At 36.2% G+C, this 15597-nt stretch overlaps 1 protein-coding gene across 4 annotated transcripts in view; it reads left to right on the plus strand.

The window, feature by feature from the left end:
- Window positions 1-14789, plus strand: part of LSM14A (LSM14A, mRNA processing body assembly factor) — a 20269-nt gene extending 5480 nt beyond the window's left edge. The window contains exons 2-10 of one of the 4 annotated variants that reach the window (XM_009282838.1): window positions 3186-3349; window positions 4752-4884; window positions 5974-6096; window positions 7960-8136; window positions 8440-8502; window positions 9181-9360; window positions 10898-11069; window positions 11974-12202; window positions 14124-14789. In XM_009282838.1, coding sequence (XP_009281113.1) covers window positions 3186-3349; window positions 4752-4884; window positions 5974-6096; window positions 7960-8136; window positions 8440-8502; window positions 9181-9360; window positions 10898-11069; window positions 11974-12202; window positions 14124-14147 — 1265 coding nt within the window. In that variant the 3' untranslated portion in view covers window positions 14148-14789. The remainder of the gene's footprint in view (window positions 1-3185; window positions 3350-4751; window positions 4885-5973; window positions 6097-7959; window positions 8137-8439; window positions 8503-9180; window positions 9361-10897; window positions 11070-11973; window positions 12203-14123) is intronic. The other 3 variants (XM_009282839.1, XM_009282840.1, XM_009282841.1) reach the window with 3 other exon arrangements.
- The last annotated feature ends 808 nt before the right edge of the window (window positions 14790-15597 follow it).

Below are 15597 nucleotides of genomic sequence, written 5' to 3' on the forward strand. Positions count from 1 at the left end.
TTTCCTATATTGAACCACTGCACCTTGTTCTGGAGGAAGGATGTAGTCTGAGGAAATACCCCAAGAGACAATAGAGCTCTAAGACTGCTGCCACTCCAATACCTTGTGTTTTTGACACTCGACACTCTTAGTATTTCTGATTATGCAAAACTATGGTAAAAGCTATTTCTTTCAAAAATCCTATTGTACTGGCCACCTTTAATATTAGACTTTTTATTTTAATGAGCAAACCAACTTAAATTGACAAGGTAAGATTAAATGGATTTACCGTAGTCCTGGTAAGTGTTGTAAGATTACATTATCTTTCACGTGCTTATTTTCATTTCCTCTCACTCTTCAGTATTTTCCTATATATGAACCACTGCACCTTGTTCTGGAGGAAGGATGTAGTCTGAGGAAATACCCCAAGAGACAGAGCTGGATAGAGCTCTAAGACTGCTGCCACTCCAATACCTTGTGTTTTTGACACTCTGGCAACTTAGTATTTCTGATTATGCAAAACTATGGTAAAAGCTATTTCTTTCAAAAATCCTATTGTACTGGCCACCTTTAATATTAGACTTTTTATTTTAATGAGCTCAGATTATGTTAAATCCTAATCCAAGCTAGGAAAGAAGAAACTGTAAAGATAGCTATCCCTTTGCAAAATATTAACAGTAGCATTCAACTCTTTATGTTATACTACTGTCTGAAGGACCTAGTTGGGATAGACACTGCAAAATGTTGAGTAGCCCTTATCCTAAACTGCTTTCTTAGATCGCCATTTCTTAGTTCTGGTTCCTTGCTTTAGAAGGAAATTAGACTTGAGGGTGGTTATTTTTGTTGCTTTGGGGTGAGAGGGGAAGGTTGAACCCCAAATCAGAGGAGTTTGCTTACCCCCCTCCAGCAGAGCTAGCCTTCATTGGATGTTGCACTAAAACCAGTTTGGTTTGGAGCAGGGGAGAGGTAGAGAAAAAAACCCCAAACTCTTAGTAGCAACTCTTGATGTGTTTTATTGCAAAACCATTGACGACCTTATCAATCTCTTGATCTAGCTGCATAGACAGCTGAATCTCTTAAAGATGACTTCTAATATTTGGTATTGAAAAATACTTCCTTTTCATGTTTTTGTAGTTTTATGATAGTTCCTTCACTTTAGCTAGAAAGTAAAATACTTCAGTAACTTACTTACCACACTCTGGCCATTTTTGTGCACCTCTGTAGAAAAAATGGCTACTAGAGCAACCATTTCAGTGTGGGATAGAGAGAACCAATACAAAATCAACTTTGGTTTTACTTACCAAGACAACAGGTCAAATGATGGAATGAAGGGCGAAGTTAATTTGTTAGTTATCTAATAAATAGAGTATAGGATGGCCAGAAAGTGAAGGTGGATCCTTGGTCAAGACAGTGAAATAGAAAAGCCTGATGAATAAAAAGCCACAGAATGAACTACAGTAATGCACGTGACCAGTTGATAATGTTGTTAAGCTATTGTGTATTGTGTATTAACTTTGAGTTAATTTCTGCAAATTCTTCAACTTCAGGTATCTTTTTCTGTAGAGGAAGAAGAGAAGACAGATTTATCTTATAACAAAGATTGAAATTCACTTAACAGTATATGCCTTTTTACAGCGCTTACATTTTATAGTACCATTCAGAGCAGACTTTCAGATGCACAGAAATAGAAAAGTTGGTTAAATTCAGCTTGGTAGATGATACAAGTATGAACAAAATAATTGTAACCACTTAATGTTATTTTTCATTGTAGTGTGGAGCTGATTTCTTTACCCCTGCGTTATGCTTCTCAAAGATTTGTAATACTTGACTGATAAGCTCTGTTTATGCAGTACTAGAAGAAGCAACAGTGATGGAAGATGGTTGGTGCAGCCTGAGAAATGACTCAGTATCATTTTATACAGCTCTACAGGAAACTCTGCTTTTCTTGACTAATGGTTTTGTGGCTGCAAATAAGTGCCTAATGATGTCTCCAAATTGTTGATGCATCTGGAAATGGAGGGAAAACTAATTCTGGTAAATTAAAGCAAAATATAGATGTTTTCTCAGCATAACCTGTAGTACCTTACAAAGCAAACAAAAACTTCTTAAAAGGCTAGAGCAAAGACAGTCATGAGGGATTGTTAAAGCTGCTGCAAGTTCATGTTCAGTAGAATGTGATTGTCATGATTTTTTTTTCCTCCTCTGGTTTCAATTCATTGTTTAGTTTTTGCTTACATAACTAGCTCTTGGAGACATATCTATTCTTCAGATTTTTTTTGTTTGTTTGTTTCACTATATTCACCTAGGGTTGGCAATCTTAAGGTGAGGAAAAGTCTTTGAGAGGGTAGTGAAAGTAAAGGGATGCTATCCATATACAGTGGTAGTGATTATATGTAGTGCAAAGGGAAAAGCATGATAAGCTTCATCGCTATGCAATCTGAAAACTGTTCTAATTCAGCTAAGTACATACAAATAAATTTAATGTCTTGGTATGTTGCACACTATGCAGGCCTACTTAGTAAGATAGTTATGCCCAGTGAGTTTACTTAATTTGGCAGAGATCATATGAACCTTACACCAGCAAGAAGAAAATTGCTTAGTGAAAATTGTGTATATATACCACAGAATTCCTAATTTTTATTTAAATCTTGATTCAGACCTTGAACGTATTGAGAAATACTTTGCTTTCAGTAATTTTTAATATTCTAGTTTCTAGTAGTATTAACATATTTTTTTCCTGATTTGCAAGTGCAGAATATGAAGTATGTAAACTCATGTACTCCTTGATTCACAGGACTGACTGACCAGCCTTTGTTGGTGTTCCTGTTGCTATAATGTCTAGAAGGTGTTAACTTAGCAAAAAACTGCTTTGCTGCTTCCCCTTATCCTCACAAAACAGTTGAAATACTCAACATGTGAGTGATAGCATAAGTGATAGTAATTCATAAGTGATGTAATTCATTCTCAGTAAGGAATAGAAGAGTTGTCTTTCTGCTTGATTTTTAACTGAAGCTTGTAAGATCAAATTGCATGTTTATGTCTGACCAGTTGATAATGGCAAAGAATATGCTGCCTATTTAATAAGGTTTTTTGCTCAACGAAATTTTACTCTTTTTATGTAAAGCTGTTGGTCTCTGCAGTATATTTGAAACCTTTTTGTTGAATGTGGGATGTTTTTATTTTTTTCTCTCTTCTAAATTTTGCAGTTCGCTCCTTTGGTACAGAGGATAGACCAACTGATAGACCTATACCACCTCGTGATGAAGTCTTTGAGTATATTATATTCCGTGGCAGTGACATTAAAGACCTAACTGTCTGTGAGCCACCAAAACCTCAGTGTTCTTTGCCACAGGACCCTGCTATTGTTCAGGTAAGTCAAAATATATTTTTAGATGTTTGTTGCTGGACATATAACCTGGTAGCTTTAAGTGCTCTCTAGCTGAGTGTTTAAAAATTAAAATGTTGTTTGCTGTAAAGTTCACAACCCAATGTAAAGAACTCTGGAAAGGTTTTCCTCTTTTGAGTCATGTCTTTACTGTGAAAATCAAGGTTGAAATCTAACTCTAGCACAATGCACTGGATACTAAAGCTGCCAGTTTTTCAAAAACAACTAACGACTTTTGGTAGACCTTGATGCCTTTTTTTGAAAGTACTTGGCTTAGGAGGACACGTATGCAAGACTTCTTGGAAAGATCAGGCTTGGTATAAGTCAAATAGAGTAGATGCTGAAACCCCTCTAAATCATTAGTGGTTTGTTTTGTTTTCTTTGGATTTTAATGTTCAGCTTTTTTTGCTGACTGACTTTTAAAGTGTTTCCTCTAGCTATGTGGTTTTTTAAAAAGACTTCCTAGTAAAGGGCAGTTATTTGAAAAGGGAATACTTGGTTGCTGAAGGGAAAGCACCTTACAACTTGAAGCTTTCAGGGTTAATTAATCTGTTATTTCATAGTAAATGGATTGATGGAGATAGTTATTTTTAATGTCTGAAATTTGTTGGCTTGTTGATTGTGCTTGTGGGGTGTCTTAAAATCATCCCTGAGAGCAAGATGGAAGTTCTTGGTTCAAATGGAACTTGATAATTCCATGTGAGTGTTTGTTTCTAATGTTTAACTATTCCGTAAGATAAAATTCTTGATGCTTCCTTACAAAGTACCCTTGCAATCCTCTAACGTCTTTTGCTAAATTTGGTGCAACTCCTTCTGTCAGTGGTAGTTGAGAGCTGTGAAATTGCATTACTGCTAACCCCAATAATAGTAATAACCCCACTCTCCTCTAGTATGTTTGGGTCTTCCATTGTTCATTTGGTTTTTTTGAAACTTCAGAGGAAAAGATAATTACTTTTTCCAACAAAGCCAACAAAAGCTTATACACGTGTTTGACAAGAGTCCAGTATCTGAGGTTCCAGGGAAAAGATTGCAAAATTTTATGGTACTGTTTTCGCAAGTTTGTGATATTGCAAAGGTAAAAGTACTTTCTAAACTGTATACATACTTGTGAAAATGTTTTCTGCTAACTGTTGCCTGTTCAGAGTTTTCATGCAGAGTAATGTGTGTAATTCATTATTTTTGTGCGGTCTTCGCTTCTGTGTTAAAGCAGTTAAATTCTTGATATTAAAAGAAGCAACTTTATGAATGTTAAGGTCTTGTATATGTATTAGCCACAGTGGTGGTGCTTGGGTAAATTTAACAAACAGTTTCTGCATTTCTTGCCTTGCAGAACTATTTCCTACTTTTTGTGTAAACATGAATTTCTGCAAGTATGTTTTGTCTTTAGTCTTCACTAGGATCTTCGACTACATCTTCATTCCAGTCTGTGGGGTCTTATGGTCCTTTTGGCAGAATGCCTGCATACAGTCAGTTTAGTCCAAGCCCGCTGGTGGGGCAGCAGTTTGGCGCTGTTGGAGTTGGTATGTTCATTTTTATTATTTGGTGTTTTCGTATAAGTGAAGTTGCATGTGTGTGCATAGACAGTAGTCAGTGCTTATAATTCCATCAACGTCTTATCCTAAGGGCAGATCCAAAGTCTTCAATCTGCATCAGTGCCACAGTTTAGCTCACAAGTAGACAGTTTTTCATAGCCTTTGCAGCTCAAAGCAAAGCAATTATGACTGAGAACTAAACAACCTATCTCAGAGGGACAAGTGGGGAAAGGTTCCTGTATTCATGAATTCATTCTTTTTCATATATATTCATTACATTAATCGTGTATTCATTATATTTCATAAGTGGTAGAGGCAGCTCCTCCACAAAAGCCCCGTAGGTGTGCTGTGGACATCTGGTATCCCAAGTTGACCAGGTGGTGTGTGCCTTAACCAAGGGTTTGGATTATTCAGCAGTCCATGTGCCAGCACAGTCCTCCAGCTATTCATGAGCTGTTAGCTCGGAATGAAGTACATGCTTTTGAAGTATTTGAGCTGCATGGATTAGTTGCTCCTTTATACTGCAGATGCCTTCTGAGACTCACCAACCAACTTTCATTCCTCAAAGTTTTTTATTTCACCTTTTAGTTTTTCACATAGGAACTTACATTCTGGTAACTGTTACGGTGACCATGTTACTCCTGGTAGTGAATACGTTAGCCATGTGAAAGGGAGGCTGTAGAATTGGTCATAATTTGATATCAATTAGTAAGATGTGACAGTTATATTTTTGTTTAAAAGATGTTAAGTGGAAATATATACTAATAACATTTGCTTGTTACTCTGTAAGATGCTGTCATGACTATGCTATGTTAATACTTGTGATACTAAAGTTAGCAGTGCTCTTTTATTTATTTTTTTATTAGAGAAAAAGCATCAAGATATTATAGTCTTACCAACTTACTACAAATACATACATTACATTAAACTTAAAGTGTATGGGAAGGGCAGACTTATGTGTATTCTATAATAACTGCCTAATATGGCTTCACTAATCATTTAGTGCTAATTAAAAAAAAAAAAAAACACAGAAAGAAGTCTAAACCAGGTTTTACAACTGTACTATTTCTTTCAAAGCAGGAGGTTCTTTAACATCTTTTGGAACAGACTCTTCAGCCAGTGCTAGCATGTCCCAAAGCACTGCAGTTGGTTCTGCATTTACAACAGATGCAAGATCACTAAAAACACAGATGTCTCAAGGTAAATCTTTTTGAGTAACTCTTTCATCTTTTTTGACCAATTGTGCCCCCGTGATTTAGGTGGTTGCCAGAAATGCTAACCAGACAGCTGAATTCTGTCATGAAAACACTTGGTATTAAAACCAGAAAGCACTGAGAGGCTTTGTACTTGCTCTTTAAATGTATTTTCCTACATCTTAGCATGCTGCATAGGTAACTGTTAGCAACGCATTTGTTGTTATCCTTAAAACATCTTTATTGAGGAGTAGGACTTATTTCAGTTGATTAATGTTAGCAAATAGCATATGGAAATGCAATACTTGGTTTTATTGGTACCATGACAAAACTCAAGATAGTTCATGCTGATTGAATTGTGAAGTCCTTCAGCCTACGATTTTTAAATCTTCACTCCTAGCGGTATTTTTTTGTTAATGTATATTTACATAAATAATATTAACAGCAGACCTGATTGCCTGTAAAGATAGTGACATGACAGTTAAGTCAGCTTAATAGTAATGGAAACTGTATGGGCAGTTTGTGTAATACTGGAAAAAGAAAGTAGAAGCAAAAAGGAAATTCTTGATGCTTTTTGAGTGGCAAAGAAAAAAGAAACTAAATGTTGAGCACTTTCACCCTCACTTTTCATGCAAATGTGTTAAGATTGCTCCTCAAAATCCAAAAGACGTTATTTCCTGCTCTTCCACTCTTCATGGCTGCAAGTAAAAGTGTGTGCCAGGATACATTCCTAATGCTATTTTTAAGTTTATGCAGTTATGTTAAAAGACAAAACACTTTACTTAAGCAAACAGGTTTTTTCCTAAATTGTAGTTGAGATTTGTATACCAGTTGGGACTGCTTTCTAGATTAGTTGAGTGGATTACCGAAAATAGGTTCTACTTTGTTGCATTAATTGAAAGGGGAAAAAAAATATGCTGAGCATTTACTGTTTCTCTGTTGAAAGAGTAGCTTGGTTTTCTGTAGGTGAAATTAAAACCTGTATGATTCTTGGACTTAATGTATGACACATGCTCCAGATGAACATACATTCTGTCACAAAATTTCCTGTGGGGCACCAACAAGATTTTTCTCTGTGTGTTTGCTTTTAAAAATATTTGTCGCCTTTGTAGATTTGTAAGTGTGATGTGGTTGGTTTGGGGTTTTTTTTGTGGGTTGTGGGATTTTTTTTTTTCCTCCTTCTTTAGTTTAGCTTTTTTTATGGGATACAACGTTATTCTTTTCTTTTAGTTACTGGGACCTGACTCCTATTCTAATTTCTTAGTAGATTTACCTATATGGAATCATAAACTTGTCTGGCCAGAACAAATGTCTCCATTCTAAACATGCTTCTGGCTCCAGTCACTCGTGCTGCAAATTGAATTGTATGAACAGCACTTTGTGGAGAAGCTGTCATAGCTCCTTCATCTGCATTATGCCTGGCACTAGCCATCACTGTTCATTTATTTTGTGGTGATCATACAACAGAATCGCTAGATGAAATGAAATTTCAGTATCATAACTGTATCTCTGCCTTTGGGAGCAGTCACTTTCCACTTGGCTTTCCAGGGAGGCAGAAAGAGTATTTTTACCTCCAATCAATAAAAAAACTTCATTCCACAGCTAAATGCACATCATAGATGGGTTGGTAGGGATTAATTGTCCTACCCATTTTTTTCTTTTAGACTGGGGGAAGGGGAATTGCTAAATATCCTTCATTCTGGATTAGTGGATCTGAGGGTGCAGAAATATTTATTTCTTCTTTGGACACAGCTGTCTTGACTGGTAAGGCAGATAAACCTGTCAGTCTAGATTGGTTGAGACCAGTAACTTAGATTTGTAGATGAGAAATAACTCTTTGGGTTTTGGTTTTGTTTTGTCTTTTTCCCAGGTCGTTCAAGCCCTCAGATAGATCATTTGAGAAGGAGCCCCACCATGGAACAAGCAGTGCAAACAGCTTCAGCCCACTTGCCTACTCCAGCACCAGTTGGGAGGAGGAGTCCTGTACCAGCCAGACCTTTGGTGTCTGCTAGCCAAAAATCGTTAGAGAATCAAGAGCACAGACGAGGTAGCTTTGGATAATTTTCATATGGTTTGTTTTCTTCCATACACATACGAAGTGCTCTTTCTAAGGGTAACGTGTAGGAATCTTCCTGCTGTAGACAGCTGGCCAGCAGAGACCTGGATTATCTATATTTCTTTTTAAAGTCAAGCATATATTCTACTTTTTTTTTTCTTTTATGAGTTAAACTTGTGGTTTACTTTTATAGGTTTGGATTTTTTTGAAATCTGAACTATATAACTATATACAAAAGTATGATCAAAAATACCTAATTGGATAAACAAATCATTTTTTTATTTCCAGCTTTAGCTGAAGCACACAAGGTTTCAAGATCAGAAAATGAACTCAGAAATGAAAACAAACGACAGATTGGTAAATCTTGTTTTGAGAAATAGCTATCAATGTTTTCAGACTTCATTAAGTTTTTTAAGTCTGCTAAAATACAGCATTGTCTCTAGTTTGCGAAGTGCTAGGACTTCGTTTCTAGCATCCAGAAATCTTGCAGTTCAGATTACAGTAATAAAGAATTTACTTTCATGTAATTGTTTCTAGTGGGTAACAATAACTTTGCACTGGGTCAGAATAATGCAAGCACAAAAAGTCAACAGTGAAGAGAAAAATCTCTTCTGGTTGCTCTATATTAAGCAATTTGAAAAAAAATGTAAAACCAAGCAGTATTCATGGATTTATAAACACAATAGCATGAAATAAAACCTGTTACCTTTCTACAAAAATACTTGGCTGAAAAGCCACTAGCATTTTAACTCTTCTTCTGAAAGCTTTTAATGACTTCTAGAAAGTCATTTAGTAGTAGTATGCTTTCTGTGTCACTGCCGTAATTATTGTAAGTGAATTTACAAATTACAAGCTGTTCCGACAGGACTTTTAACAACAGAAGTGCAGGAAGAGGATGCATGAAGTCCCAATCTGTTACCCCAGGAATTAAAAAACAAAACAAAACAAACCCTCCCAAAAAACCAACCACCCCCACCACCCTCAAAGAAAAAACAATCCACAAAACAAAGCCAAACAGAATTTCCCTCTTTTCAGTTCCAGGTGGACCTTCAGCACGGAGAGGCCGTGGAGGTCACAGAGGGGGCCGAGGAAGATTTGGTATTAGGAGGGATGGTCCAATGAAGTTTGAGAAGGACTTTGACTTTGAAAGTGCAAATGCACAATTCAACAAGGAGGAAATTGATAGAGAATTTCATAATAAACTTAAACTAAAAGGTAAACCAATTTTTGCTTTAGATTTGAGCATGGAAAAACTGTGTCTTGCTGTTTTAATCCTACCTTGGAGAACAACTTCTAAAAGGCATATCCTACTAAGTCTTGTTTGTAGTCATTAAAAAAAAAATAATAATCAATGAACAAGTAAACTGGGATCATCTATTTAATTATATACTTGGGTCAATATTTGAGTTTTGAAGGAATTTTAACTAGCAAATATCATACATCATGTTCTAACAAGTCTGTTGGCTAAAAATGCGGATTACTTGAGCGGAAGTCCCAATAGTGTGAGTTTACTTCTGAGTTCTGGAAAAGATGCAATAAAAGAAAACCTGTATTTTATGTTTTCAATTATTAATAGACCAAAAGCAATCACAAAAACGTGAGTTTGGGATCACAACTTTGCTGGAGGATGCAGGAGTGTTGCAGTTTAAGAAAGTTTCTAGCATTTCTTTGCTTTTACCCTTTTCCAAAGAAACACAGGAGTAGTTTGAATCCATACTGCCAGCACTTTTGTTTTGTTTTCTACCAGGCTTCTGTTTTAATTACCTCATTCTCTTGTGACCAGCCACTTGTTCATTATACTGCTGCTACTATTTTTGGACAAAATTGTTACAGGTTAAAATAGGGAGTTCCCTATTTCAGTAAATGACTGGCTAAAAGCTGGGAAACAAAAGATAGGAATAAATGGTCAGATTTCAGTGTAGAAAAAACCACCAGTTGAGTCCCATAGGATTTGTTCTCTGGTGCTTGCCTCTTTTTCTGGATCATTTTTAAATGAGTTGAGTTTGCTGTTGATACTAATTTTTTCAGAATAATAACAAGGAAAGGGAAAGCTAACCATAAAGAGCTATAGAAATATTTTATGAGACAAAGTGGTAATTTTTGTGTGTGCATTGTGGAAAGGTTGAGCTGGTTATCTGAATTTTATGCACAGCATCATGAGATTTAAGCTGTAAGCATTTAGGAATGAGACTTTAAGATCATAATAGCTCGTTCTGCTGAACCATCAGCTTCTTTTTCAGCACCAGTCAAAACAGTAAGTTGAACTTCAGGCATCATTAGGAAAGAAATACATCATAAAGTCAGTCCATGGCATGATATCTTGAATGCTGGCCCTGTGTCTCAAAGGAGATAACAGCAAAGCCAGAAGACAAAGGAGAAGGGCAACAGGGATGAGCAAAAACATCGAATGGCTTTTATGAGGAATGACTGAGTGAGGCTTTTAAGTCTGGAAAGGAGGTAGCTAGGAGGTTAGAAAGTAGATAGCTATCGGATCCATTCTACCACAGGGTTTGTTTTTTTTTTTTTTTTTTAATAAACCCACAGAGAATATAGAGGATATCAAACCTCCAGACAGCAGCAGCAAAACATCCTAATTGATGTGTCAAATTATTTGACTTCCACATCAAATTTTGGAGGGGGTTTTGTATTTTTGAGCATTCAGTATAGTTTGTGTTTGTCTGGGAATAAGTTCACAGTGCTGTTTTGTTTAGTATGATGGTCTGGAAGGCTTCTGTTTACTTTTATTTTCCAGAAGATAAACTTGAGAAACCAGAGAAGCCTGTAAATGGAGAAGACAAAGGTGACTCAGGTGTTGATACCCAAAATAGCGAAGGGAATGCGGATGAGGAAGATCCACTTGGACCCAACTGCTACTATGACAAAACCAAATCCTTCTTTGATAACATCTCCTGTGATGACAATAGGTATGGCCTGCAAGGGGAAGCTTGTTAGTCTGCTTAATGCATGTTTATGTCATAAGGTAGTGTCAGCACTACTTATTACAATCAACTCTGAATTGAAAGTGAGAAAAGCTTATTCCCACATGCAGTGGGCAAAAATAAAACAGGAATATGAAGCACAAAATTTCTTTGTGGGCAAGTGCAATACATTAATAGGAGGACATTTTTAAATGTTGTTTTAGAACCGTGCTTCTAGAACTTAGTGTACATATTCTAGAATCTCCTTTCCAGATTTACTAAAGTGTGTTTTTTTAATTTGTTTTGCTACTAAGTTACCACTTTAGTTAAATCAATTATGACTGTGCTTTGGTAATGGTTTCTAAGTAGATTACATAACCGTCTTGGCCAGTAGTGTTGTTTGAATGGGAAGATAGCATTTCTGGAAAATTAAAGCTTATGCTGGTGCCTTTTTATAGACAAGACGATGTGGATTGCTGACCTCTTTTGAATTACTGGGTGGGGGCGAGTGGCGATTGTTCTGTTGTACTGACAACTAGATAAAATAACTTAGCATCTGTAACTGCAAACTCTTAATTTCTATTTCTTGTTTTAAATTGCAGACAGCTTTTATTTACTTATTTTATTATATGATGCTGTGTGCAGAGGATACAGATTGTGTCCTTCTATATGGGAAACTCTTACAGCATTATTAATAAGTAATTAATGATACTGTAACATAACCCTTTTCGTTGAGTTAAATGAATTGTGGCAGACACCTAGATTCTTGCAGAAGGGATAATGTGGCGATTTACAGTGTGATTAATATATCATTTTTCATTTCATGAGCTTTTTGGCAATTCTAACTAAGCCAGGCAATCTTCCTTCTGAAGTGTGTTTTAGAACAATCCTTGTTCCTTTTGTGTGCCAGAGAACGGCGACCCACCTGGGCTGAGGAAAGAAGACTAAATGCTGAGACCTTTGGAATACCACTGCGTCCCAATCGCGGCCGTGGAGGGTACAGAGGCAGAGGGGCGATTGGCTTCCGAGGTGGAAGAGGACGAGGAGGTGGAAGAGGTGGCTTCCCTGCCCCCCGAGGATTTCGTGGTGGATTCAGAGGAGGTCGTGGAGGCAGGGAGTTTGCTGACTTTGAATATAGGGTAAAATACATTTAATCTTACTATGACCTGGTCCACTGTTCTTGGAAACTAGTGGTAAAACAACTCCTGCTTTTAGGTTTGATTTTTGAACTAGAATTTCTTGAATAGTATTTGGCGGGTACTCTGAACTACTCAATTGAAAGTCCATTAATGCTGAAATTTTAGTTACATAGCATCATTTTACTATCAACAGCAACCAAAACTAAAAGCTGCCTTTCTTCACATGCCCTAAATATTTGTTCTGTTGCTGGAATTGGGGGGGCGGGGGAGTGAAAGTTTTTGGCAGATTTAATACAAGTGTTAGAAATATGAATTGCAAGCATTTTTCTAAGCAATATTGTAAAATGTAAAGATTGAGAGGGTGTGATTTAACTTGCTTCTAGTGTGCAACAAACTTTTTTTTGAATTCTTTGTGAATGAGTTGGTGCAAAGCCTATAGACTTCTAAGATCCTATAGAACCCCTAAAATAGAGTAATTGAAGTTACTGAAGTGTAGCGATGACCCTTTGCAAAAAAGAAGATAATAAAATATTTGAGTTCTGTAAGGTCCTGTTATACACTTTTTTTTTTAACTATAACTTTACATAATTACATCCAATAGCTGTTGGGAAATCTAAGGCAGGATTGACTTTTTTCAGCCAGTCATTCAGTAAAAAGGAACTGTGGGAGATAGGGCATAAAAGCTTCAAAAGAGATGATCTCTGTCCATCCCGTAGAGAAAGTGTTTTTAAAAAGATTAAAATAAGTACTATTACTTTAGTTAAATACGAATGAAGCTTAAAGTTCCTTTAAGTGTTACGCACAAGGCACCGTGTAAGTCTGCTGACTGAAGTACCCTGATGTACAAAAATGCTTTCATAATCATGTAAGCATAGAAATAGTAATTTGGTCTGCAAGAGCTATGATGGCTAAAAAGCAGACTCTTCCTTTACAGCATAGTTACGCAATTTGTTGCTTTTGCAATACTATTAAGACATCCATTTCTCTGTTTCCTGTTGAAGATCTTAACTCTTCTTCCTACCAGCTGTTCAGAGGAAGGACAAAGTTAGTTGTCAGCCCCAGCTAGTAAAGTGATGTATCTGTCCTAGTGGTATCTTAGGTGCACTTCCTTTTTCTGGGAAACAATGTAAATTCTCCTCTTTATGAAAGCTCATTGATCATACAGATTATGTAAATCAGCAGAGTTCAGTTGCTTGCAAAACCAAAATCTTTTCATAATTTCAGCGCAAGCCATTTTTCTTGGCATTAAGCGTGCATATTCAGTTCGAACGGTAGCTTGTTAAGGAACAGAAATAATACTGGCATACTGTTTAGAATCAGTAACACCTATAATGAACCAGATTGGTGCAATTAAATGTAGGCTTTTACAATTTTGAGCGGGACAGAACTTCTGGTAGTTTACTGCATGAGCAGTTAAGAGTTTTGCAACACAGAGTCTTTGTTTTCTGTTTGAAGATTTAAATATTTTTAATTTAAAAAAAAAAGGGAGGGGGGGAGCCTTTTTTCATCACAGAAGATTTGACTGTCCCTCAGTTATTCCTTCATCAGTTTGCAACAATTAGTCCTGTGATTTAAAGAAATTTTTGGTAGCTGAGCATGAATTGAAATGAGGAATTGAAGAGCAAAGATTGGAATTTCTGAATGAAAGAATTTCACAGCCTTCCAGATAAGTGGGAGGTGGTGTAAAGACCAAGGATTTGTGCCAGACGTCTAGTCAACATGACGAGCTGCTTCAGCGGGTGCCAGACTGAGGGTGTTTTGACCAGATGCTAACCTGATCACACAGAGGGGTCTCCTTTCCGATTGCAGAAGATGGGAGGTAGCCGTGACAGTGCACCTTCTCCCAGTGCTGTTGCCCAGATTAATTTGTGATTTTTGTTTTGCAAAATGAATTTTAACATTCTACTGTTGTTCCCTCTAGAAAGACAACAAAGTTGCTGCATAGTCTACAAGAAAGCTGAAACCGGGTGAACGTCTAGATCTTCTCGATCCAGAGAATTAGTTTCAGTCTCTGCAAAGAATGAAGTTAGTTTGCTGTATACTTGTCACCAGCACTGGGATTTTACTATTTAATTTCAAAGGGGTGTAATGCAGTTACTTTTGAAAAATGGCCATCTTTGAAAACAGTGAGCATTAAATATATTTGAGACAGAAGGATAAGTAATTTCTTATGTATAGTTAATTATAAAGCAGTACGTCGATGGAGTTTAAGTATTTTTTCATCACTGAAAGGATTTTTCTTATTACTAAACTGTATTTGATAATTGCTTCAAGTTGTAAGGACAACTGTATGCAGAAGGCCGTCGATACTGTGAGTGTTTTGATCCACTGAAGGTTGTTTTTTGGAAATCCTGTAATATCCCTTTTGAGATAGTTGTACTTTTATCAACTAGGGTGCTGGACAGTAGAAAACTTGCTTTGTCAGTCAAATATGTACACACAGTAAATACTGTTTCTTAGGCAAAGGAAACTTTTTATATAGTTGTAAAATTCCATTATATCCCATTGCCAAAGAAACATTGCAAACTTTGTATAGCTGTATAAAAAGCGACTAATTTTTTAACGAATAAACATTTTTAAGTCGGCACACATACTGTGTTACTGCAAAAGTTGATATGCTGAAGAACACTGAATTAGTTGGGTTTTTTCTTTAGCAGCTTTTCAGGCTTAAATGTTTGATTTTTATATTTGGACTATAATGAAGATTTGAAAATGTTCTTCCATGACACGAAACTGGATACACTCTTCACTTCTCTTGCAAGAATTTGATTTTGTAGTTTCTGGCATATCACAGGATTTGACCAAATTAAGGAGATATTTTCAAATAAGGAGAAAAGAAATTTTCGTATGTCAAAATCTGCAATTAATTTTACTTAGTGATAAATACTAACTTTTTTTAATAATGACCAGGCACAGGAGTTAGTGATTCTCCTGGAATGCCTGGGAGAAAAGTATGTCTCCATTTGTCAATCCTTGAAATGTTAACTTTGTTGTAATACCTGTAGGCATAAGCAATTTAAAGAATTCTTAGTGTTTGAAGTTGTTTGCATTTTGATAGACCGTAGCTTGGAGACGTTGAGACTCTGGTTCTAAGACCGTGAATTCACAAATGACATAGTATGGACTTTTTGCCAATTCTGAATGACTAGTTACAACTTTTTGATATGCTGAAATAGAAAACTGGTCATTTGTGTCTGTATATGTATATGAAGGCCGCAGGAATAAAGGGATCCAAAGATTAAAACATTTTGATCTAATTTGCTGATTTTTTTTGTTGTTTTTTTTTACTTCAGCTTCAAAATGCTCAGTGGTGATAAAGATGTGGAAAACTGCACTGTTGGAAAATTGGAGTATTTAAAAGTGGTTGATAGAATCTTAATTTTATAACTTTTGTA

The sequence above is a fragment of the Aptenodytes forsteri genome, unplaced genomic scaffold, assembly GCF_000699145.1.
Source record: "Aptenodytes forsteri isolate BGI_AS27 unplaced genomic scaffold, ASM69914v1 Scaffold70, whole genome shotgun sequence".
In the NCBI taxonomy this organism is placed as follows: Eukaryota; Metazoa; Chordata; class Aves; order Sphenisciformes; family Spheniscidae; genus Aptenodytes; species Aptenodytes forsteri.